General features: G+C 45.4%; 1 protein-coding gene across 4 annotated transcripts in view; it reads left to right on the forward strand.

Moving 5' to 3' along the window:
- The window catches only part of TBC1D8 (TBC1 domain family, member 8 (with GRAM domain)), a 130,858-nt gene extending 105,706 nt beyond the window's left edge, over positions 1-25,152 (forward strand). The window contains exons 7-20 of one of the 4 annotated variants that reach the window (XM_012641930.1): positions 1,301-1,495; positions 2,269-2,445; positions 3,799-3,949; positions 6,233-6,447; positions 7,375-7,492; positions 9,916-10,201; positions 10,918-11,047; positions 11,193-11,291; positions 11,899-11,967; positions 15,893-16,133; positions 16,700-16,765; positions 21,954-22,043; positions 22,465-22,562; positions 24,070-25,152. In XM_012641930.1, the coding sequence (XP_012497384.1) occupies positions 1,301-1,495; positions 2,269-2,445; positions 3,799-3,949; positions 6,233-6,447; positions 7,375-7,492; positions 9,916-10,201; positions 10,918-11,047; positions 11,193-11,291; positions 11,899-11,967; positions 15,893-16,133; positions 16,700-16,765; positions 21,954-22,043; positions 22,465-22,562; positions 24,070-24,525 (2,391 nt within the window). In that variant the 3' untranslated portion in view covers positions 24,526-25,152. Of the gene's footprint in view, positions 1-1,300; positions 1,496-2,268; positions 2,446-3,798; positions 3,950-6,232; positions 6,448-7,374; positions 7,493-9,915; positions 10,202-10,917; positions 11,048-11,192; positions 11,292-11,898; positions 11,968-15,892; positions 16,134-16,699; positions 16,766-19,586; positions 20,816-21,953; positions 22,044-22,464; positions 22,563-24,069 lie in introns of those variants that run through there. The other 3 variants (XM_012641929.1, XM_012641933.1, XM_012641931.1) reach the window with 3 other exon arrangements.
- The last annotated feature ends 485 nt before the right edge of the window (positions 25,153-25,637 follow it).

A 25,637-nucleotide genomic window follows, 5' to 3' on the forward strand; every position in this document is an offset into this window, starting at 1 on the left:
CTCGTAGATGCAGTGTGGGAGGGGATGTTCAGACCGCATGGCTTTGCCACCTAAAGATAGGTGACTAGATGGCTGGGCTTCTCGAGGGAAGTATGGCCTGAACTGGACCGCTACCCATTTGGCCATCGCTTTTCCTGTTGTTGCTATGGCAACCTGAAATCTGCCTAGAAGTGATTGGTGAAAACAGGGTACTCTACCCCCCACATTGTTGATAAAGCTGTTATTAAAAAGTATATGCCTAGAAATTAAAGCTTTCCTAGCAGCTCTTGGAAATGAATCCTCCCCTTTCACCTACTAAAAAAAGAAAAAAAAAAAAGGTGATCTACAAAAAGCACCACCTTTTGAAAATAAATGGTAAATTGCTTGGCTTTTATACTCTCCTGGAACTTCAGTTAAACATTTTAAAATACTTTCTCTAGTGTGGCTCAGATCCCTTCCCCCTATAAAATGCTATAATTCTCTTTTTGGAAATGGGGGAAACCTGCCTTTACTTCTAGGTCTGAGCATCTCAGTCCTTTGGTTTCAAGGCACCTCTACTGAGATACTACCCACAACTCTGCCAGACCTCCAGACTGCTCCTTGTAACATAGGTATTGAGTTCTGCTCTCTGGAAAAATTCAGAACTCTTCTATTCATGTGATTGCCCACCTCCACGTCATTATTCTGTAGTAGATGCCTTCATTTTACAAAGACGCTTACTTATCAGGGGAGCAGGAAGTCCAGGAGCTACCTGGTGACATATACATAACAAAAAATGATCATTTTAACCATCTAAAGTGCACGATTCAGTGGCAGTAAGTGCATTCACACTGCTGTGTCACCGTTGCCACCATCCATCTCCAGAACTTTTTTGTCTTCCCAAACTGAAGGTGCACCCATTAAACAACAGCTCCCCTCCTTCTTCTCAGCCCCTGTCAACCCCCATTCTACTTTCTGTCCATGAATGTGACTACTCTAGGTGCCTCGCATAAGAGGATTCAAAACAATATTTGTCCTTGTGACTGGATTATTTCACTTAGCATAATGTCCTCAAGGCTCATCCGTGTTGTAGCATGTGTCAGAATTTCCTTCATTTTTAAGGCTGAATAATATTCCACTGTATGGACAGACTGCATTTTATTATGTATTCATCTGTCAACGGACGCTCGGGCTTCTTCTCGCTTTGGGGATGGTGAATAATGCCACCGTGTACATTTTCTAACTTTGGCATCAGTTTCTTATTGCAGTTGTTTGGTGCTGCCTTCTATCTTGGGATAGTTTCTGACCCTCCTTCCTTCTTGCCATCCTGTCTTGGCAACAGGTGGTGAGCATCGAGAAGATGGAGGACACGAGCCTGCTGCCTCACCCCATCATCGTCAGCATCAGGAGCAAGATGGCCTTCCAGTTCATCGAGCTCAAGGACAGAGACCGCCTGGTGGAGGGTCTGCTCGTGAGGCTGAAGCAGGTCCACGCCAACCACCCCGTGCACTATGACACCTCCACAAATGACGATGTGGTATGGTCCTTCGAAACAGTGAGATTTCATATGCTGAAAATCCCTTTTCTGGCCGTGTCTGGGGCAGTGGTCTCCAAAGGGGGTGCACATAAGGAGGTTCACCCGGGAGAAGACGATGGCAGAGGCCACTGGGCTGTGTCTAGTCTGGTATCACGTCTGATACGCTGGTGTCCTGAGTGGGTGTTGCACAGATTAGGGGGGTGATGGGGAATCACCCCACAGCTTGGAGGAGTTAACCCGTGACACCCTCCTCACAGGTTAGAGGGGTTGACACTCCGCCCCTGAGGCTCAAGGGGATGACATCATTTCAGGGCAGCCGTAACCTGCCGAAAGAGAAGCTTCATCATCCTTTAGGTTGGGCGGCTGAGCTGCTGGGGCCTAGCCTGCTGTTCTTCCCATGCATCGTCTTTCTCAATGCTTTTCACCCTAAGTAGTGATGGGGAGAAAAGGAGACGCAGCCTCTCCGTCCCTAGAGCTGTTTTCTCAAGGTCGTCGTCCCCAGTTCCAGAAGCTGAAGGGTGGCCAAGGCTGCCCATGAGGAATTGCCTGAGGACCCAGCCCTGGGAGCCGTGACAGCCTCCCCGGGAGAACACTGTGGGGCCATTTCTTCCCGAGGATCGAATCCTGTTGGGTTTGATAGTTAGTCTGTTCCCCCTTGAGTAGTTTAAGTCTGTTATGCTTGTGCAGCCAAAGGCAAAACAGACTGTCCCGTGATTAAAGCAATGACTTTCTTCTTTATCTCTCTCTCTCTCTTTTTTTTGTTTGCTATGCAGACTTCACCTGTGTTTTATTCGACAAGCATATGCAGTGACCACAGGTTTGGGGATCTTGAAATGGTGTCGTCTCAAAATAGTGAGGAGAATGGGAAAGAGAAGAGCCCACTGCTGCACCCCGATGCCCTGGTCACCGTCTTCCAGCAGTCGGGTGGCCAGAGTCCTGACTCCGGAATGGTAGGTGAGGTGGCTCTGCCCTTACTGGCCCCCCAGTGTGGAGCCGTGGGCATGAATGGTTGCCAGGATGTCTGACCAGCTGTGGAACATGGCACCCGTTCACGCCAGCTCTGTAGGGCCCTGGGGGAGCGGGTTGTCACAGGTTGCCAGGTGACCTTGGGAAGCTAGAGCTTCTCCTCCCTCTTGTCCTCATTGGTGAAAAGTGAAAGGGGTCTGCTGACTTGGTCAGGGGACTAAGGGGGTTATCCTCCCCACCTGCCCCGCAGTGGCTCTTGGCTGCGCGGCCCTAGGAGCCTGCAGTGTGGCCCTGTGTGGTTTCCAGGTATAGGACAAGTCTGTCTCCTTTCTTTTGTCTCTGGGACAAAAGGTCACCTGTCTTCTAGTTTTACTGAAAATACTTTTTCTATATTTACTTACAGTTTTCTTCTTTGTAGGGAGAATTTGAGGCAAATGTCACATACAGTCGGGTAAAGTGACTGGAAATTATACTTTGAAATAGAGCCACGGCAGGTGGGATGCTATGTTGTACCATGAGTACCAGTCAGTGGCTTTGAATATTATTACTCCAAGCTTATTTTTGGTTGCTTAATGGCTCCTGTAGATTGATTGTTAGCTTTATTTATCCAAAACTGAGCCTTCTCACATGGCTTTACAAATAGATGCTTAATTAACTCTTATTGACTAAATGCATGAGAATATTGAATGTGTGTATTTATTTCTCCCATTCCTGGAGAATACAGATAATTAAAAGCAAATATAAATATCTCGTTTAAAGGCATCAGACTTTCCTGCCATCTAGGGATAATTTTTAAGTATTGTTGGTTGCCTAGAGAAATGATATCTTTCTCATTTCTGTTAATGAGAACAACAATTTTTTTCAGGTTTCGGTTTTCCCTTTGGCTGTCAGGAAGCTCAGGGCAAATTGTGATGCTCTCTTATTCCCCTTTGCCCTCTGAGCTGACCTGAGTTTTAGTAGCTGCCTTGGCAGTGACATCCTGAGGAAGCTTCCCCTGACGTCCCCATCCCCCTTCCACCCAATTTGGGCTACTTTAGTATTTGGACTGACATAGTACGATTATCAACCTTGTCAAGGAAATTGCATTTTATTTCTGTGAATACTCCCACTGGGTTCTGAGCTCCTGGGAGGCTGGTATTCTGTGTTATTCATCTTTGCATCCTCTGTGTCTAGTTAGGGGTTCAAAATTATTTGCTCTTGAGTACAGGTGTCGTTGCCTGTCACCACTGGCCTCTCTGTTCACAGAGGCAGCGCTTCCTCCATTGTGGGTCATGCGTCAGCTCTGGTGGCAGGTGAGGCTGGGCTGCTTTGTACAGTAAGAATGTTTCCATTTCCAGTCCAGAGAACAGATAAAAGTAAGCCTGTGGAACGACCACTTTGTGGAGTATGGCAGAACCGTGTGTATGTTTCGCACAGAGAAGATTCGGAAGCTTGTAGCCATGGGGATCCCTGAATCTTTACGTGGAAGACTTTGGCTCCTTTTCTCAGGCAAGTGTTTCTGGTGTTTTAGGCCAAATGTTGTTATTTTTGGAGTGGATGCAGGAAGAAGCCCTAATCTGAGCAGTGTGCGTACATGCCGACGAAGGCATCCATCTTTGGATCGTTCCTGTGCATTCCCAGCCGGAGACTTGGGAGCACTTACTGTGCTGGCCGTGGGACTTGGTCAGGTTGCCTGCGGCCTCTGGGCTGCTCAGTAAATGCGAGGTCTGGGCCAAGTGATCTCTCTTCCTTTAAAAACGACTTTATGAGTTTCTACGTAGCGCTCAGTAGTCTCTGGAAGTGAAGTGTCTTTATAGGATGTGCCCTCTGAGACAGACTAGACAAAAGGATCCTCAGACGTAGTTGGCCGTGTGTCGAAACACATCCTCAGAGCGTGGTTCATGGGTCCTTCCTCCTTGAAGACGTGGCGGCCACGAGGCAAAATTGCAGACTTCTCTCCTGTTCCATTTCCTCCTCCTCCACCGCCGGACCCATTCGGTGGCGGGACCTCCTCTGCCGCTGTTGGCTAATGTCTGAGAGTCCCTCACCGGGACGTTTCTTGATGGGGCCGGACTTCCCGAGACTTCCTGAGTGGGCATCGTCTGTCTCTCCACGTGGCCTGTGAGCGGTGTGTCCTGCTTGGTGAAGGAGCTGGGAACCCCGGGGGCGGGAAGGGAAGGCCCCTGCCATCCGACCGTGTGACTTTGCTGCTCGTTTCGGGGTGCTGTGGGAGGCATGGTGAGGGGGCCCTTCCCAGATGACCCTGTGGTGCTCGTGTCAGCAGCGAGGCTCCCGGAGGCTGGGCCTGTGTACCTGTCCCCTCCACGCTCACTCCTCCTGGGATCAGAACCTTCCCTCATCCTGCCTCATGCCAGCCTCATGTTGGTTCCTCAGGCCTCCATTATCCCTCTCCTCTCTCCTCCCCATCTGCCCCCAAAATAACCCCTCTCGTCTCCTCTCCTGCCCGAGACGCGCAGACACGGATTCCGTGCTTTCCGCACACCCAATGGCATTGGCGTCTCGCGCCGTTGTGCCTGTGCCGAGGCACCTGCCGCCTACCAGAGACACACCATCAAAGCGCTTCCTTTTTAAAATTAAAAATGTCTTCTGTATTTTTGTACATAATAAAATACGTATATTCATAGTTGGAAAATAAGAGTATGGATGGGCAAGCAAACAAAGTAACATTTCTCATCGTCCTCCTGGAGGTGACACCTGTCACCCTTAGCCTACGGTCTTCTAGATCCCTGTCGTACGTACACACTTTGCACATGGGTCCGTGTTTTCATATTTTCACATGGGACTACATGATCCTGAGTTTATATGGGACTATCTTTCCCAGTGAGCAAATGTATCCTTTGTTGACAGGAAGATCACTGTAGTGTTTAAGCTGTTGCTGAACAAGTGACAGCTTTTAGCGTAAACGCTGGTTGTCAAACGTGGATGCCACAGCCACTGTGCAGCAGAGCAGGTGGGAGTCACAGGCAGCGACTGCAGGCCGGACGGCCGAGGAGCGTGTTTTACTACCCCCAGCAGAATTTCAAAATGTTGACTAGTGGTTAAAGGCAGAATTGGGCCCCCTTCTGCTCCCTGCTGCCCTCAGCCCCGCCTCGCTGCCAGCCCCAGCGAGGGCTGAGCCCGAGCCCATGGGTGCCTGGTGCTGGCTGATGAGCGGTAGAGTCTGAACCTGGTGCTCCTGCCTCTGTCCCTCCATCTCGCCTGCCTGGTAGAGGCCTGGGCAGTGGCTCTGGCAGTGGTCGGCTGGCCTGGGGAGGAATTTTCTGTGCTTGGTCTTCCTGCTGTGGTTTGTGCAGGAAACCCGACCTTCAGAGTTCCGGGCTGGCCCCTCTGTAGCTGTCAGCTTTGCTGCATCACAGCTGGTCCTTCTCTCGTGCTTTACATGTAGGCGCTCCACGTAATTTCTTGTTGAGTTAATGCACGAAAGCTGTGTGTGTATGTGTGTGTGTATGCTTCTCCTGTTACCAGGGAATACAGCTTACTGAAAACATACTACTAAAATTATTTTTATTAGGACCCTTTTCCACCTCCCTCTCTATAAGGTCATTCTTAGAAAAGCCACCTTACTTCTTTTTTTCCGTTCTCTTTTCTGTTTCTCGGACTAGGCCACGTGGCAGAAATGAATTCCTTTCGGTGGTGTGTGTTCCCAAAATATTTTGTGTCCCTCAATAAGTAGCATGACTCCGTGGGGTCCCCTGACAGGACGGGCCCCCTCCCCGTCATGATGCTACCCTGGTAATCACTCCCCCTCGAAACATTGCTTTTGACACTCAGATGCCGGGACGGATCTCGCCACGCACCCCGGCTACTACGGGAACCTGGTGGAGGAGTCCCTGGGGAAATGCTGCCTGGTGACGGAGGAGATAGAGCGGGACCTGCACCGCTCCTTGCCTGAGCACCCCGCCTTCCAGAATGAAACGGGGATCGCTGCCTTGAGGAGAGTCCTGACAGCCTACGCCCACCGGAACCCCAAGATCGGATACTGCCAGGTGAAGTGTGCACCAGGCGCGGAGACCCCCACTCTGTGCTGCTCGTTCACCCTCCCAGCGCCTGGTTCCATGCCCAGCCCCGAGAGCTGTCGTGTGAAGGCACCGTGCTCGTTCCTTTCCCTGAAAGAACGTATTGAATAAGGGCCAGAGGAAATCATCTTTGGATCATCAGACAGGCTGATAATTTGACATTTAAAAATTTACCCAGTGCCCAAAAAGAGCAGCGTCCGTGCAGAGAGATGGTGCACGGGCAGCAGGGCAGATTCGGGCTTCCCTGCCCTGTCCAACTCAGCCACAGGATGGGATTTGTAGGGCTTCCAAACCTCGACAGGAATTATGGGGGTTATTTAAAATGGCAATGTGCTTGGGCAGGAAAAAGATGATCAGGGCTGATCAGTTTCCTTCAGGAGGTAAGATGATGTCCTTTGAGTGGTCCTGACTTGAGGGACATGGTCAGCAAAAACAAAATGAAACTCAGGTTTTTGCTGCTGCTATTTTAGCTAACACAAGACTGGCTTAGTGAAGCTTCTGACATTTAAACATTTAAGGATCCAAACTTTGCTTTCCTGTGAATAAGCAAAATCAATGGGTGAATAAAGGTGGGCAGGGCGAGGCGTGTGTATCTGTCTGAACACACACAGGGAGTAGCTGGATTTGATCCAAGCCTGAGACTTGCACCACGGCTGAATCCCACATGACTAGATGGGGACTGAAGGGTGTCCCGTGTTCAGACAGGTGTGTCTTGTCAGGACCGTGTTGAGGTCATGGTCATTCCACTTCCCAGTTGTCAGTATGGTTGGGGTGTGCTGCACCTCTCACCTACAAAACCTGTACTTTTGCGTATCGTTCAGGCTTGTGTGTTCTTAATGCCTCTGTGGCGTCAGGTGGACTGGCTGGTAACTGTCCCTCCTCTGACCCCCCGAGCAGTCCATGAACATCCTGACCTCCGTGTTGCTGCTGTACGCCAAGGAGGAGGAAGCCTTTTGGTTGCTGGTCGCCGTGTGTGAGCGGATGCTGCCCGATTACTTCAACCACCGAGTGATCGGTAAATCACCTCCCTTCCTCCTCCTCTGTGTCTGGGAAACAGTGACAAGGCCTGGGCAAGACATTTACCATCGGTCCTGTTTGTAACATCCCACTGAGCTAGTCTCTCCACAAGCACGGTTTGACTCTTGACTTTGCAAAACTAAGTTGGGTACTGTAATTCTCTGCTCAGTTCTGGCCACATGGTGGGCCAAGGTAATCCAAGTACAGTCCTGCTACACACCTTACAGATTTTGGATTGAAAACAAGCAAACAAACAAATGGTTTTAGAGGGACAGCCAAACTTATAAGAACAGGAAGATCCTCAGGTCCAAGAAACAAGTCAAAAAGTGAAAGCCAGAGTGGTTTGTGCTGATGCCATGGCCTGGAAGGGGTTGGGGGTGGTGGGATTCTTCTCAGTAGCCCAGGGAGCTTTTGTCACTAGAGGAGGGGAGGTGAGTGGGTCGGTGCTGGAGACCCTCGAGGCCTGCACTGTCAATTAAAGGACAGACATGGAAGAGCCTCCCACTTCCATCAGGAGATCGTAGGAAAACACGTTTGTTGCTTTCTGGGCTCTGGGTAAACCTACAGCCCTGTTACGCTCCCGCACTGGTGCCTCTGTCTTTCATGTGGTTGAGATTTGAACATGCGGTACAAAACAAAACAAAAGTTACCTGGGGTTGGTGATCCTCTTAAGGACACTTCTTAGTAATCCAGGTGAGAGATAGAGGCGGCCTAAAATTAGGGTGGCAGCTTGCGAACAGAAACAAAAGAACCAATTTGAGACAGAATTTGGCAACTGACTGGATGTATCGGGCAAGGCAGGAAGGTGCTTGTGAAGACTGTGTCCTGAGACTTGAGGGACGTGATGACCACTGGGAGGAAGGCAGGGCTGGTGGGTGGGTGTGGTTGGCTGGGACGGCGGTGACAGCTTTGTGCCCCCTGGACAGGGGGTTCGTAGACTCCCTTCCCTTCTCACTTTGTTGTGGGAGGTGGTGCAAGGTCCAAAGTAGCAAGAAATAATCAGAACCTGGGTGTCACCAAGAAGCATGTTGTCTAGGCCATTGTCAAAGCCACTGTTTGATGAATGTTGCTGTGTGACAGCTCATACTCGGCAGTGACCAGCTAGACCCTCCGTGATAGTGGGTGATCACCACCTCCAGACAGGATGGAACATTTGGAACATTTCCATCAGAAATTTCCCTTCTGCCTCTTCCCTGCCATAGGCAACACTTGGCACTGATTTCTATCCTCATAGATTAACTTGGCCTACTCTTGAACATTGTGTAAATGTGACAATAGAGAGTGTAGTCGTTTGTGTCTGGCTTCCTTCACACAACGTCGTAACTGTGAGAGGCATCCACGTTGTGGGTGCAGCAGTAGTCTGCCCCTCTTTGTTGCTGAGCAGTAGTTCGCTGTGCAGTCATGGCAGGATCTGCTTGTCCAGTACCTGTTGATGGGCATTCGAGTTGTTTCCAGTTTTGGAATATGATAAAGTACCAATGAACATGCACAAATAAGTGTTTCGGGGAATATAAACTGTCATTTTTCTTGAGTATTTACCTAGGAGTAGAATTGCTGGGTCATAGGTCAGATATATGACTTAATAGGAAACTATCAGTTTTCCAAAATGGATGTAAGGTATTTATATATCTCATACCAGCAGTGTTTGAGAGTTCCAGTTGCTCCACATCCTTGTCAACACTTCGTATTGTCTTTTTAATTTTAGCCATTCTAGTGGATAAGAAGTGGTATACATCATGGTGGTTTTAAATTTTATTTCTCTGGTGATTAATGATGTTGAACATATTTCCCTATGGATGCTAACCATTTGTTTATCATTTCATTTGAGTGTTCAGATCTTTAGCCTATTTAAGAAAAATTGGTTGTTGCTTTCTTATTAAGTCAAAGGGAGTTCTTTATGTTGGATAACAGACTTTTGTCAATATATGCATTGTAAATATTTCTCCCAAGCTCGAAGCTTGCATTTTCATTTTATTAGTTGTGTCTTTTGAAGAACAGCAGTTTTAATTTTGATGAAGTTCAGTTTGTAATTTTTTCTATGCTTAGTACTTTTTATGTCCCAAGAAATTCTGCCTTTTGCCTATATTTTCTTCTAGAAGTTGTTTACAGTATTAGCTTTTATATTTAGGTCACTAATTCATTTCAAATATATTTCTCTATATAGTGTGAGATAAAGGTTTGGGTTTCTTCCCCCCTCCCACCCCCCATCCCATGCCAATATCCAGGTGATTGGGCACTATTTTTTGAAAAGAGTATCATTTACCTGTAGAATTACCTTGGTCACAATGTCAAAAATAACGAACTAAGTGTGAGTACTTTTCTGGACTCAAATTTTGTTTCATTGTTCTAGTTTCATCAGAGTAATTTTAATTCCAACTTGAGTCCTGCCCCAACCAGCGCTCCGTGGCCTTCCTTTTCCAGGGGCGCAAGTGGATCAGTCTGTCTTCGAGGAGCTCATCAAGGACCACCTCCCAGAGCTGGCGGAGCACATGAACGACCTCTCAGCCCTGGCGTCCATCTCTCTCTCGTGGTTTCTGACTCTGTTCCTCAGCATCATGCCTCTGGAGAGTGCAGTGAATGTCGTAGATTGTTTCTTCTACGATGGGATCAAAGCCATCTTCCAGCTGGGGCTGGCTGTGCTGGAAGCCAACGCCGAGGAGCTGTGTGGCAGCAGGGACGACGGCCAGGCCTTGATGGTCCTCAGCAGGTGGGCTCTGCCACATGCTTCCGTGGCTACCTGGGGACGAAGGAGACAGCTGGGACTCTGGAGGACCGCAGGAGGAGGCAGCCGCAGGTGCCCAGCCGTGCCATTGCTGTGGCAGTTTTCTGTTCCACTCTGCCTCTCGCCAGCTGTCACCCTGTGGCTCCCCCAGGGTGGGGTTGGGTGAGAGGGTCCAGGAAGAGGAGGGATATACATGCTTTTCTCTCAGAAGATTGAATATCTTGCAGCTGGGTGGACTCACAGTGGCCCTGAATGGGGCTGAGGGGACACCAGGCAATGTGAGCCTCGGGCAGCCAGCTGGGGGGTTCAGACATTTTATGTGTAGGGATGGTGAGCTGCAGTGAAGGAAAAGTCACGCTAGGATGAGTGCTAAAACCCAGCTCTCTAGGAGCTGAGGGCGAGTTGAATGACGTTTAAAGAGGACATTCTCTTTCAGAATAGCATGGAAGCTTAAAATTGCATGTATGCACAGAATTTTGTGCTTACTTTACTGGAGGGTTTCAGCCCCCTGGAAACCTACACATGGAGTCCAAAAGACAAGCCTGGCTTTGTGGCTGTCTGTCCCTTTTTCTAAGCAGCCTTGCCCTCCTCCCAGTGTTGGTGTTTGCAGGTGCTCAGGCATGTTTAGTGCCTGTGAAGGTGGTGGGTGTTGTGGGGTGCCTGGGTGAGGATCCTGGGCTTTGACTGGGTGGTGTGCTCAGGTTTCTAGATCACATCAAGAATGAGGATAGCCCGGGGCCACCAATTGGCAGCCACCATGCCTTTTTCTCTGACGACCAGGAGCCCTACCTTGTGACTGACATTGCTGACCTGATCCGGGACTCTTATGAGGTAAGGGGAGCTCCTGCCCCATGCCCCGGCCCCTCACCCTCTCAAGAGATGGATGTAGAGGGAAGTTTCCTGGGCCACCTTCTATTTCCTCTGTTTGGACACAGCGGGGGCCCCTGTGAGCGAGTGGTCCCCCGTTTCCCTGCAGAAATTTGGAGACCAGTCTGTGGAGCAGATCGAGCACCTGCGCTGTAAGCACAGGATCAGGGTCCTCCAAGGCCACGAGGACACCACAAAGCAGAACGTGGTGAGTAGAGGACACCTCACAGCAGTGCTCACAGAATTCAGGAGCTATCCCAGGAGCGCATGTCCCTTTTGGTCACATGACATGAGAATGCCAGCTTGTTTTTTTTTTTTTTTTTTGCATTGCATTAAAAACTTAGGGGTGACATAGGGTGGAAATAGCAAGGGTTTTTGGAATCAGACTGTGAGCATGTTAACCACCGTGAGCCTCAGTTTCCCCGGTTGTACAGTGGGGATAACAGTCCCCACCGTGCAGGACTAATGAGGTGTGGTGTGTAAAGTGCCCGGCACAGATGGCCTACAGCGGGGGCTGTTATTGTTCAGAAGGCTCTTCCTGCCCACACTGTAGTTCTGCCAGCTTTTTAGCCTCTGTCAGAGGTTAATACGTTTGTCCTAAGGCACCGCTGTGTGACTTGGAAAGACGTTGAGGGTGAAATACCTGAGAAAGATACTGGAAAGTAATCTTTATGTCACATATAGGGGCCATTGCACGCGGAAGCGGGGAACACGGGTCCTTGTTCCTCACCAGGAGGGGCGTCCTCGCCTCCCTCTGATGTCTCCAGGGGTGCAGGCCTAGAATTCTCTCTATCACTGTTTATTTTTTCCTTAAGCTCCGAGTTGTTATCCCAGAAGTCTCAATTCTTCCTGAAGACCTAGAGGAACTCTACGACTTATTCAAGGTATGAAAATCTGGGAAGATGAGGGAGGTGCCGGCCCAAGCCACTGTGCCCATCCTGCCTGGGGTGAGTGTGGCTGCTGCAGGCTCTGCCGTGTGCCTGTTCTGGGAGGCTGGAGCTGCCCTGCCCGTCAGCTCTGTCTTAACCTCACCCACTCGCTTCTACCCAGAACCTCTCACCCTCTCCCTCCGCCCTGGAACCAGCACCCCGCCTGGCATCTGGGAGGAGGGAGCTGGGGTGCTCCTGGGCAGCCCTGCAGCCTGGCTCGGCCCAGGCGCTGAAGCTGCTGCCCGCTGCTGAGAGGTCGCTGCTCCCTACTGTCCTGATGAGCTCTGGGTTCCTAGTCCATGGGAGATGAAACAGCGACCCTTACTGGAATCATCACCTGGTATACTTTTTAATTATGTGTGGTCCCAGCCCACAATACATGCACCCCGTGATACACGTATGCATATTTTTGTATTTGCGTGGTGGGTATGCATGCTAGTTGATGTTATATTTTTCCTCAATGCTGTTGTTAACACTCTCCCATGTTACCACGTAGTCTCAATCATTTTTGGATAACTCTGATCTATAATATTGGTAACATTTAACATAGTAAAGCAGATGTCGAATATTTGGATATTTACATGGAGTTCTAGGTTTTGCTACTTAAATCATCCCATGAAGAGCCTCTTTAGGCATCTCACTGGAAGTTTTCTGACTCGAAACAGTAAATGAAAATGAAGAGGAGAGGCAGACACAAGGGTCCCCTCTTGCCACCCTGGCAGAGGGCAGGCAGCAAGCACAGTTGCACAAAGCAGGCCTGGCCTGGTTGCCTTCGTGCCTGGTTCGGGCCTGTCCCAGAAGTCACTGCAGTGGTTTGGTGTGTTAGTGGGTTCCTGGCAGCCTCACTCCTAATGAGCAGGATGTGTGGTGAGCGCAAGCTGGTCCTCGCCTCCCATAAACATTGCCTGTTTGCAAGTTTTATTGTTTCCTTTGTTGCGTGGAGACAACATACACGAAGTCAAAGGTTACTTCGTGTCCCAACCCCCAACCTCTCTTTGGCTTTCCAGAAGGGAAAACGGAATACTAGAAACATAAAAGCAGGGAAACAAATGATCTGTTGTTTTGTTTTATTATTTTTAACTTTTATTTATTTAGGGCTACTTTTTCTCAAGTTGAGAGAACAGGAGACATCACAAATCTGAATTTATGTAATTTAATGGATGGTTTTAAATTAACAATAAAAATGAATTTTTTTAAGTACCAACCACATGGTTCATGTTTCATAGGAAGGAGTATTTAGAGGCACCTCCTGTCTCTTGAATCAGAATTTCATTTTCTCATGAGAAAGAGACACGTAGAAAAACCCCTACACTGTTTTATTAATATAAATGTGTGATAGGTTCTTCCTAAGGAGTCCATTCCTCTACTTCATTCCATCCTTCCCTAAACCTGGAGTGTACAGGCATGGCCATTCTCTGTGTCAGTACACCATAGTCAGCTCTGACTGGCTTCTTTAAATACTCTTCCCATTGAAGATGAACAGTGTGGTTGGTACTTAATGAAATTTATTGTTAGTTTAAAGCAGTCCTTTAAATTATGTAAATTCAGATTTGTGACATCTCCTTCCCTTTCAAGTAAGATGTGTACAGTATAAATATAGACTCAGTCCCAAAAGCTACTCCTGGAGACACTCAGGACCTGAAATGGTGCCTTATGGATTCCACAGACATGTTCTTACTGACGTTCAGCTATATTCATCTACTGTTGCTGATTGCTATGCTTTAGAGAGCACTTGGTCTCGTTAATATTATTTTGCTTTCTTCTTAAGACTTGTTTTCAAAATTTAATTGAAAACATAAAATAAAACTGTACCTTACCATTATTATAAACCTTACCAAAATTATACTCTTACCATAACAAAAAGAAAAATAGGCCAGTGTGGGGGCTCACTCCTGTAATCCCAGCACTTTGGGAGGCCAAGGTGGGAGGATCGCTTGATGCCAAGAGTTCAAGAGCAGCCTGGAGAACATAGCGAGACCCTGTCTCTACAAAAAATTTAAAGAAAGAAAGAAAAACAAACTTTTAAGCAAGAAATGAAAGGGCCTTACCTTATGCTACTATGATCCTACCTCACACAGGTATTTACTATTAATAATATGGTTAATATCTTGCCTGATTCCCCCTTATGTTATACCATCTGTAGATACACACATGCATACAATATATACATACAAACACCCACCTTTTCCCTCACATGAAAGTAAGATTGTGCTATACATAGTGGCCTGCAATTTTTTTTTTTTTCAGTTGACCATATATCATGGACTTTTTTCTAGATCAGTATCTACAGATCTTTTCTTATGCTTTTTTAGAGACTGCACAGTTTCCTTGTAGGGCTGAACTATGATTTATTTGATCACCCACCTGTTGAGGGACATTTGTGTTGTTTCCAGGTGTTGCTACTGTATAAACAGCATCACACTGAGCACCCTATGCATTTATCCGGACACCAGTCCTGCTGTTTCTGTAGAATGGGCTCCTCCAGGTGAAAATGTCAGGTCATGGGGGATGTACATACCAAATTTTAGTCGATACTGCTATTGAGTATTTTTGATTTTTCAAATTACCATCACACTGATGGTATCTGCGAAGGCTCATTTTCCCACATTGCGCACCTGCCCCACATTTAATATCATGGATCTTTAAAAATTTTGCTAGTCTGGTAGAAAATTGGATTTCATTTTAATTTAAACTTGTTTACTCATTAATGAGGTTGAGTACCATTTCATGAGTTTATTGGCTAATTGTATACTTTGTGGAATCACCCGTTCATATCCTTTGCCTGTTTTTATACTGGTTTGTTTTCTGTGGGACCCTGTGAACTAGCTGTCTTAGTCCTTAGCCTGCGTATCACAACCACGCTCTTCTGCGTTTACGGGCCTTTAGCATGACAGCGTGCACCAATATGCATGGAGATTCCTAGCGCGCCTTGGGTCTTTTTGGAAAAGAAATTTTTTAGATCTTTGTTTCACACTTAAAAGTTCTTGTGGTGCGTTTTTTGATTGTGTAATGGCTATTTAAACAACGTAGCTGCAGTGAGTATGACCACAGAAGTATAAATGGCATTCTGGCTCATTCAAGGACATGCGCTGCAGATGGCAGCATCTGCGCTTGTTTCGGTCCTGTTCTCCGGACAGAGGGCCTTGATGCTGTACAGAACCCTGGAGTCCCTGGGAACCATTTCAGGCCTTTGTGAGTTGAGATGTCCAAGGAGGTGCTCTAGTGTGGGTGTAAATGATGCATTCTGAAGAGGCTGACCTGGTTCTCAGTGGCAGGACCAGTTTCGATTGTGTTAGTTTTCAGTCTGTTCTCAAGACTGCAACTTGCCTTTTTTTTTTTGTTTTTAATTTTAAAAAGTGCTAATATGTTCATGTTCAAAATTCAGAAATTATAAAAATATGCAGTAAAACCAATGTCCTTTGTTCCTTTTGTATCCTGTAGATTTGTCTAGTCCTTTTTGATTTTCAAATAATACGATTTTAAGTGAAAATATCAGAATGAAAACTGTGTCTTCTATAATTAAAACTGTCAACTGAACTGTACATTTGAAAGTGGTTAGAATGGTAAATTTTATGTGCTGCGTATTTTACTACAATGAGAAAAAAAGAAACCTTAATAACAAAGGAAAGAAAAAGGTGTGAAAATTACATATTCACGTGGGCAGGGACTATAGGGTAACAAGGAAACACTTTTCCAGGTCTGGCTGGAGTGGTGAGGTGGTGAGTAGTTGAATACAGTGTTGCAACATTGCTTATTTGACAAGCAGTGCTGTAAGAGGTGAGGCGGGCCATGAGAGTGGATGCGCCGGCCTTGACTCTTTTCCACGCAGCCTCCCGTGGCACTGCTGTGTGGCACAGCCCTCTCTCGCTCTTGTTTTAAGAGAGAGCACATGATGAGCTGTTACTGGGAGCAGCCCTGGCCTGTGGCCCCACGCCACGACCCCAGCAGGCCCTACGCCGAGCAGTACCGCATAGACGCCCGGCAGTTTGCACACCTGTTTCAGCTGGTCTCGCCCTGGACCTGCGGGGCCCACACGGGGATCCTCGCTGAAAGGACTTTCCGGCTCCTGGATGACAACATGGACCAGCTCATCGAATTCAGAGCGTTTGTGGGCTGTCTGGGTATGACTCTGGGTCTTACTGCGGGGAGTTGACGTGGGTGGGAGTCAGTGAGCCGGGGACAGAGTGCAGCGTGGGGGCAGGCAGATGTGCACAGTGAAACACTTTTGTGACTGGCCTCACGTGATTTTGTGATTCCGAGATTTTGAAATGTCACCCTATGGGCTCCTCCCAGGACCACGTCTATGCTTCCTTAAGTGGGGGTGGGGAGAGGGGCCCAGGCTTTTAACATACGAGGCCATTCACCTCGTTGTCCTTGATGACCAGGGTGTGGTGGTGGGGGGGCTTGTTGGGAGCCACGTTTTTAACCTTTAGTCCATAAAATTAAAATCTTTCAGAAAGTACGAGGCCAGACAAGATTCACAAGGTTTCCTTGTGGCTCACACACTCACTAGCCTGGGCCTTTAACATTTCTTTGCTAACAGGGTGTGTGTGTGGGGCAGGGGAGTTAGGGTGGCAGGTGTCGACCTTACTGAGATCTCTCTCCACGGTGAGTTTGTGTCATGACAGATGTGCTCGAACCATTTGCATCAACTCAATCTCTCTCTCTCTCTCTAAAAATTTTGCAGACGTTATGTATAATGGAGAAATGAATGAGAAAATCAAACTGCTATATAGGCTTCATATCCCTCCAGGTAAGAAAGTCCAAGGTGAAAAATCAGGCTGGGCTCTGCTTTAACACAAGATCGGCTTTGTGTACAGCACTGCAGTTCTCTTTTTAAATTTCACTCATACTCGAGGTGACAGATGTCTCTAGTTTGGGGTTTCAGATCACAGATTTTAAGTACTGTGCTGTATGGCCTATGGCAGGAGTTCCCACGCAGTGTGCATCAGAGTCACCTTCAGGGCTTGTTAAAACCACATTACTGGCCAGGCGCGGTGGCTCATGCCTGTAATCCTAGCTCTCTGGGAGGCTGAGGCGGGCGGAGTGTTTGAGCTCAGGAGTTCGAAACCAGCCTGAGCAAGAGCGAGACCCCGTCTCTACTAAAATTAGAAAGAAATTAATTGGACAACTAAAAACATATAGGAAAAAAAAAATTAGCCGGGCATGGTGGCAAATGCCTGTAGTCCCAGCTACTCGGGAGGCTGACGCAGGAGGATCGCTTGAGCCCAGGAGTTTGAGGTTGCTGTGAGCTAGGATGACGCCACGGCACCCTAGCCCGGGCAACACAGTGAGACTCTGTCTCAAAAAAAAAAAACAAAACAAAAACAAAAAAACAAACCACATTACTGGCTTCAGCCGGGACTTCTGACTCACTCAGTCTGAGGACCACCCTGAGAACCACTGGCCTGTGGACTGCTGGGGAGCCAGGTCCCGGTTACCTTTTTGGCTGGTTATTTTAGGCTACTGATTTTGAAGGATCATGTCATTTTTTTTTTTTTTTTTTTTTTTTTTAGCACATAAGACCATGCTTCTTTCAAATTTAAGAATTAGTCGCTAAGAACAAAGGAAGCTGTTTTGCAATCTGTGAGGTCAGACTTGATAAGGACAGAAACAAGAACAAGGAAACCTGTTAAGGTGTTCCTTAGATCTTCAAAACTAATAGACGTGAATTAAAAATCCCAGATAGTCTCTGGCCCCTGGTGCTGTGGTTCTGGTGCTGGATGACGGCTGGGACACAACTTCCCAGCCAGGAGCCTGGAGAGGCTGGTGGGCTCTGCAGAGGCTCCCGGGCCTATGAGATCCTGTGTCTTTTATAACTCTGCAAGGACACACAGTGGTCTCTCTTTATCCTCATCACTCGCTCACTCACCAGAGCAACTTCCAGTCCTGCAGTCTCCATTCGTGGCCAGTGCCCTATACAGGTGGACCATTCTTCAATCTTTTATGCTGTATTTTTACTGTACCTTTTCCATGTTTAGATACGTACATATTTACCTTGTGTTGCAGTTGCCTACAGTATTCAGTAGAGTAACATGCTCTACAGGCTACAAGGCTACTCCTTGTAGCCTAGGAGTGATAGGCTGTACCCTTTAGCCTAGGAGTGTAGTAGGCTGTACCATCTAGGTTCATGTAAGTACACTCTATGGTGTTCACATGACAATGACTTCGCCTAACAACCCATTTCTCAGAATGTATCCCTGCCGTGAAGCAACACGTGGCTATATACGATCATAGACTTCGCAGAATGTTTACTGTGGATGAAAACCTTAATAGCATTATGGAATGGGATATTATGTGTTTGAAATAAATATCAACAGGACCAGAGATACAGAGCATGTGACTCCTCCTGTTTGCCTAAGGGAAAAGTTTGGCACTCAGGTTACACCCACCATGTGGGTTCTTCACTTTTTAGTCAGCCTTGTCTTACAGCTATGCAAAGACACAATGCTGAGGATCAACTCTATAAGCTCCTGCTTTTGAGAATGTGCTAATATAGCAAATATCTACTGGAACCCAAGAAACTGAAGGGTCCCTACAATGTTGCAAGGACCAAAATAATAATGGGAGCGGCCCCAATGGCGTACATGAAGAAGGCTCACCAAGTGGGATGGAAGCAGATTGGCTAAGTGATGGAGACAGCCAGGGTTAGGAATGTCCCTCAGAGAATGAAAGCAGTCATTCTGACGATTCATTCGGAGGAGATGATGATTCTGAAAATGGATGATGTGTTAAAGAAATTTGCAAAAGTCAATTTCTCACAGGACACAAAAAAATGATAGTTTACATTCCAGTTTAACAATTTGGGCAATACTGATATCTGCTGCATCAGAAAGGACACCAGGCATATTGGATTTGATGATAAGCATCTTCTAGTTTTGGATTGGTATCCTGGGTTGAAAATGCCACTGGGATTTTGAAAAATAGAAAGTGTAGAATGTAAACTTCCTAAAAAAACCTTTTATGAAATTAGGCTGGATGTGGTAGCTCACACTTGTAATCCCAGCAGTTTGGGAGGCTGAGGCAGGAGGATTGCTTGAGCCCAGGAGTTCGAGACCAGCCTGGGCAACATAGTGAGACCCCCCTCTCTTTAAAAAAAAAAAACAACAAAAAAACCCCAGAAAAGATTGCATTGAACCTTTTCAATAAAAGAAAAGCTAGGTGCTGCAGATCCCTAGAATTATGCAAATTGCCAAAAGCCACTAAGAAATTGGATTTATGATCCCTGCCTCCAGTAGTTGTTGCATCTCAAGTGATTTTTCTGACAGAAGATATCTGAGAAACAAGTTGGATACCTGAGTTGATTTTCATATCAGGCTATATCAGAATTCCTAATTAATCAAATGCAAGTCCTTGCTGCTATAATTTGATTGTTGTGTCGAACCACTGTGGGGGAATAGGGAGGGTCCTGTACTGCTTTTGCAAGCAATAAGCATGGTGGAGCGTGGTGGTATTTTGGTGACTACTGTGGTACCTCAGCCACATCTGAAGGCCAAATTGTGTTCAAAGCAGTACATGTGTTCTTCTCCCAGAGACGATAAACTTAAGGTGGAACTGGCTTTTTCCCTCTACAGGTGTCCCATTTAGAAAATGATGAAGATAGCAGTGGCAATACAGTGATATAGAAAATGAAAACCATTTGACTTGAAGTCATAGAGGAGAAACTTTCCTGCTGGTGGTATCTGTTGAAGTGCTAAAGTTATCCATTATGTTAAAACAAAAGTCTGAGATGGAGGTTTCAGATACCCAAATGTAAATCCTTTACCTGATTTTAACTTGTACAGTAATTGAAGTGAGACTCAGTTAACGCTTTAATAGAAAATGTCCCTCAATCCATTTATAGTCTCGGATTACAAGCTACATGTATTTATATAGGAATGTATTATAAAAATAAGGTCATGTTTATGAAAGTTTGAGCATCTCATTTACAAAGGCTGAGATGATATTTAAAGTTGGTATATGTGCTTAGTATTTACTGTTTCCCCGTATGCATTGTATTCTATACTTCTGATCACGAACAGGTTATGGAATGCGTTTTTTAATGAGCTCCACGTCTCCTGCAGCCTCCTTGTGTCCAGTCCAGTCATGTTGTGTTGTGTGTGCCAATGGCAGAGAGGTTGAGGGGCTCTGCTCTGGGGTCTAGTTGGCCTTTCTGGCTCCTTGTTACCTGCCTTCCCTCTGGACACTTGCCCACCCCCTGAATGAATCACTGTCTGTGTGTGCACCCATCACAGTTGTGCATATTGGTTATAGCATTTTCTTGGTCATTTGCATACACACGTTTGTCCTTTCTGGTATACCAAGTTCTTTGGCGTCCCAGCAGCTATTCCCTGGGAAACCCATTTCTATCCCGACTGTCCCAAGTACCCTTCACTCAGGGTTTGTAATTTTCCTCCTATTCACTGTCTGAGTGGATCCTCACGTGCACCACTGCACAGAGTTTGTTTTGGGCAAAGTTGGAAAACAGTGGGTCAGTATCTTTGTTGTAGGAAAAAACCACTAAACATTAGAAAAAGAAAAAAATGAACAAACAAACCTACCCAAGACTCTTGGAAACCTACCTCCGAGTAAGAGAGAGGGTAGCTTTTCAAAGCTGTGGTGCCATCTTGTGGATTTGCTGAATCGCAGATGAGTTTTGTCTTTGATTTATTCTTCGTGAATGGCTTGCTTTTTTAAAGTATGAGGATCCTTCCCTGTCATCCCCCTGATAATTGTTATCTTGTAGCATCTTCACTGAGCTATAACTCATTCCGTGAAAGTCACCCATTTAAAGTGTACAATTCGATTTTTTTAATACATTCACAGAGTTGTGCAGTGATCACCACAATCAATTTTAGAACATTTCATCACCCTAAAAGTAAACCTTGTACCCTTAGCTATCACTCCCATCTATCCATCCATTTTTTGCAGTGCTAGACAACTTGCTATTTCTAGAGATATGCCTATTCTGGACATTTCATATAAATGGAGTTGATGCATTTTGTGTTTGACATCTTTTACTTGGTGTAATGTTTTCAGGATTCATCCATGTTGTAGCAAGTGTCAATGCTTCATTCCTTTTTGTGGCCAAATAATATTCCATTGTGTGAATATTATTCTATTATTATCAATTTGTTTATTCAGCATTTGGCTTGTTTTTGGCTATTATGAACAATACTGCTATGAATATTTGTGCATGTTTTTGTGTGAACATATGTTTTTCAATTCTCTTGGTTATATACTTAGGAATGGGATTTCTGAGACAAATGGTAACTCTATGTTTAATGTTTTGAGGAACTGCCAGACTGTTTTCCAAAGTGGCTGAACCATTTTACATTCCCACCAGCAATGTATAAGAGTTCAGATATAATTTTATTTTAATATATTCACAGAGCTGTGCAGTGATCGCCACAATCAATTTTAGAACATTTCAAGAAAACTCCTAATAAGATATGCTATGAATTCAGTAAAGCTTTTTCAACTTTCTAAAGAAATTGTGTATTTACAGCAGTATGTGCTAATTACAGAGAAATAACATAATGAAAAATTTAAAGTGATTGCCAATTAGTCCACCATCCAGAGACGTAGTGTATTTATTTCTGGAGTATGATATATGTATATATTTTAGCTTTACAAAATGGAGTTTTACTACACACATTTTTCCAGATGAAAATCAGCAATGTCCTTCTATGAATTTCGTGTGTTAATACTTACAGCAGTAGCTAACCATGAATCAGGGAAAAGACACACCTGGTGTGTGACATTTTATTCCCTCTGTGTATCCAGACAGTGCTTGGAGGCATTTGGGTTCACGGACCACGCAAAGACTGCAGCCCACAGGTTGGGAGCTGCTGACTTAGCCTTTAGTTAAAAATTTAGAATAAAAAGCTAAATTACTCTGTCAGTTTTGGTTAGACAGAAAATTTGTTCAATTTAAACACATCTCTCTTTCTCTTTTTAAGCACTCACTGAAAATGACTGCGACAGCCAGTCACCATTAAAGAATCCTCTGTTGTCGACGTCAAGACCCCTGGTTTTCGGGAAGCCCAATGGCATGTACCTCTTTCCATTGCCCTCTCCTTCCCCAGGGCGCACTGCTGCAGCAGGCAGGCACGCGGGTTGCCCTCACCACACTTCTTGTAGCAGCCTTGGTGAACTAACACTGAGCTCACTGCCTTCGGAGGCCAGAAACCTTCCAAGTGGAAGTGTTGCTGGTGGCTCCTCTCCCCCAAGTCCCTTCCTCCTGTTTGCTCTTTCCCGGGCCCTTTTGTAGCACAAGTCCCCCAGCTAACACCCTTCATCCGTGGTCAGCTGTAAAACAAACTGTCTGTCCGAGGGAATCTCTCACTTTTCACAGTTTTGTATGGAAGTTGCTTAGTGGGATTCCTCATCCCCTTGCTATCTCCTCCTGTACTTTCCTTTTTGCTTTCATTGAATCTATTTAAACTATATATTGTTTCCCTTTGTCTGAAGGTGATGCAGTTGATTATCAGAAACAGCTGAAGCAGATGATTAAAGATTTAGCCAAAGAAAAAGATAAAGCTGAGAAAGAGTTGCCCAAAATGAGCCAGGTATGGACTTTCTTCTGTGCAGAGAATGAGCCATTTTGCCAAATGATTTTGCCAAATGATTAATTTGAGAATTGAGGTTGGGCCCCTTTATTTCTGGAGTCCAGGATCTTGTAACTTTAGGTAGCTGAGTGTTGTGGTAAGCAAATGGGAAATATTCAAATTGTGATCAATTCAGACATTCCAGATATTCACAGCTCTTTAAAACAGGAAGCTGCTACACACTTCACGTTTTTTAAGTTTTTATATCAAATTCATTTATCCAGGCTGTGATAAGGATTTGTGCCTTTGGGTGATGGAAGCATTTGAGGCCACTGTGGATACAGCATTCTCCCCTTAAAAAATATTAGTGTACTCTCTCCATTTTCTTGGAAATCATTGACTACATGATATACGGGCTCTAAAACCTCTGGGCATTTTCCAGAAAAGGGTTCTATGCTACAAGTGCCATATGATGGTGGTAGGTTTTGTTTTTAATTTGAAAAGTGTTCCCTCCCAGTATTTAGGAAATTTGGCTTACAGTTAAAAACACTCTTTTATTATGGGATTTAAATCATTTTGGTGCTATCTACTGTGAGCCTTCAAGAGTGGAATTTAGCATGCAAATGTTTCTCAATCTTTTTTAACCACAAAACATCCTGTGGGATTAGTATTTCATAGCATATTTGAGAAATGCTGCTCTGTCTACTCCATTGGGGAATAGCTTTCGGATTTTCATTCTGCTCCATGGATGTGTGATAAAGTCAGTTAAATCTCATCACCCAAAGCTGTTGGTATTAACATTCTGATACACATAACATTAACTTGTTTTGGCTATAGCTATGCTTTAAACAAAAATGGGCCATGTTAATACTTTGCTTTCCTTTACTTCAAAATAATCCTGGATATTTCCTCCAAATTATTAAATATTTGTTAAATTAGTAGCTCACAACCATTTTTCTGTTCCTAGAGTAATTGAGTAGCTAAGTCTCACCCAAAGCATCTCTCCGAACATTAGATTCTAAATTTCGACAGGAGTGTGATGTAATTTGAGAAAACGTCAGGCATCACTGTCCTATTTCATTTTACAACATTTTAGGTCCTGCATGGTATTCCCAGCAGGTGAGCATGCCAGTTTTATTTAATCGTAATACTTCAGGTGTTTCAAATGTCTATTCTAAACTCTAGCTTTGAAGATCCTCATAGATAAATCTGTACATTGCTCTGGTTTCTTTGGACACATTTGTACGAGTTGACTTGCTGGGCTGAAGGGTATGCACGTCCTCTGGGAAGGTCTCCACGTTTCTTATTAATAGTTACCGTACAGACAAGCAGCAGCACACTTTCAAGTGTGTGTCAAAATCCCCTGGAGTCATTGTTAATGGTGTTTTCAGAGTGAAAGGGCGGAGATTACCATGTATTCCTTCTTCAAAAGTAATGTATGGTTTTCTCTAAGAACAAAGGTGTAAAGTTTTAAAAAACATATCCACATCCTGGTTCTGCTGCTAAATAGAGTCTTTTTTAATTTCAGAGAGAATTTATCCAGTTCTGTAAAACTTTGTACAGTATGTTCCACGAAGATCCAGAAGAAAACGATTTGTATCAAGCCATCGCCACGGTCACCACCCTGCTGCTGCAGATCGGGGAGGTGGGGCAGCGGAGCAGCAGCTCTGGGAGCTGCTCCCAGGAGTGCGGGGAGGAGCTGCAGGCTTCAGCGCCTTCTCCGGAGCAGGACTCGGTCTTTGCCGACACTGGGAAGACTCCCCAGGACCCCCAGACATTTCCTGAGCAGGCAGGAGGGGACTGGACTGTTTCCCTAGAACACATTTTAGCATCACTTCTGACTGAACAATCATTAGTAAACTTTTTTGAAAAGCCACTAGACATGAAATCTAAACTTGAAAACGCCAAGATCAATCAGTACAATCTCAAAACCTCTGAAATGAGCCGGCAATCACAGCCTGAACTGAAGCTGAGTAACTTGTAGCAAGACAGTAGTTGCCGTGAACACTGGAGTCTGCCATACCAAAGCACGACCAGGCTGCTGCTTGGGTTGTCAGCCCATAAACCCAGATTTCAGTTTACTTTGAGTACACTTTACAAACCGGATATCTGGATAAGTAACCTGATAAACTGTAGCCGGGGGAAATCAACACAACCCTCATGCATTTCTATTTATTAAGAGAATTGCTGATTGGACAATACCAGTGCTGTAGAGTATCCATCAGTTCCCTTGATGCTGTGACTCACAATTTTTTTTTTTTTAAATCAGATTTGCTGAAATGGGCACTTGCACTGTGATGCCAGCCAGTATGATTTTACTCTCAGATGGAACACAAGTCGTTGTCTTACTAACCAAGGGACAAGATAAGCCCCAAGCCCTCATTTTTCACTGGGAAGGACAAGACTCAAACTCACTTTCAAGATCTAGAGTCCACTATCTGTGCAATTGTATTTGGCTTTTTTTGCACTAATTTTTTGTTTCAATGCTGGTAATTGAAACCATTTTAATATATTTGGTTGTATCCACTTTGTACGTCCTTCAAAAATGTTGTGTACAAACCATGCTTCTAATGTTGGCCTCAAAATTTTTTTAATAAAAAATTTTTGTATTGAGTTAGTCCTTTTACCTTGTGTCTTCAGGTGTAGACAGTGCCAATTAATGGACAAGTTGGAATCGCCCTAGCCCATCTATGGCCTCAGTGTATAGTGCAAGTTAAGACAATTACACTCAATACAGATGTAGGGAGAAGCTTAAAGGTATACTATACTACCATGTTATTTCATTAAATCTAAGATCTACAGATGATATCATTTTACAGTTTCTTACAATGTGGAAAAGTGGCCAATGGCAACTGAATTCTATGTCCTGGTTTCTGGACAAGTGTTTGTTTATCTTGGAATTAATGAAACATGCAAGTATAAAATCATTAACATCATGCCTCCAATTTCTCAACTACTTACAACAGTGGTTCTAAAAATTAACTTTAAAAACCTGCTTAGACCCTGTCAAATAATCAAACTCCAAGGGACAGGGAGAAGGGCGCACAGACGTTAAAAGTATTTAGGAAAAGCTGTCCAAATGATCCCGTAATTGGG

Source organism: Propithecus coquereli, unplaced genomic scaffold (assembly GCF_000956105.1).
Source record: "Propithecus coquereli isolate 6110/MARCELLA unplaced genomic scaffold, Pcoq_1.0 Scaffold171, whole genome shotgun sequence".
Classification (NCBI taxonomy): Eukaryota; Metazoa; Chordata; class Mammalia; order Primates; family Indriidae; genus Propithecus; species Propithecus coquereli.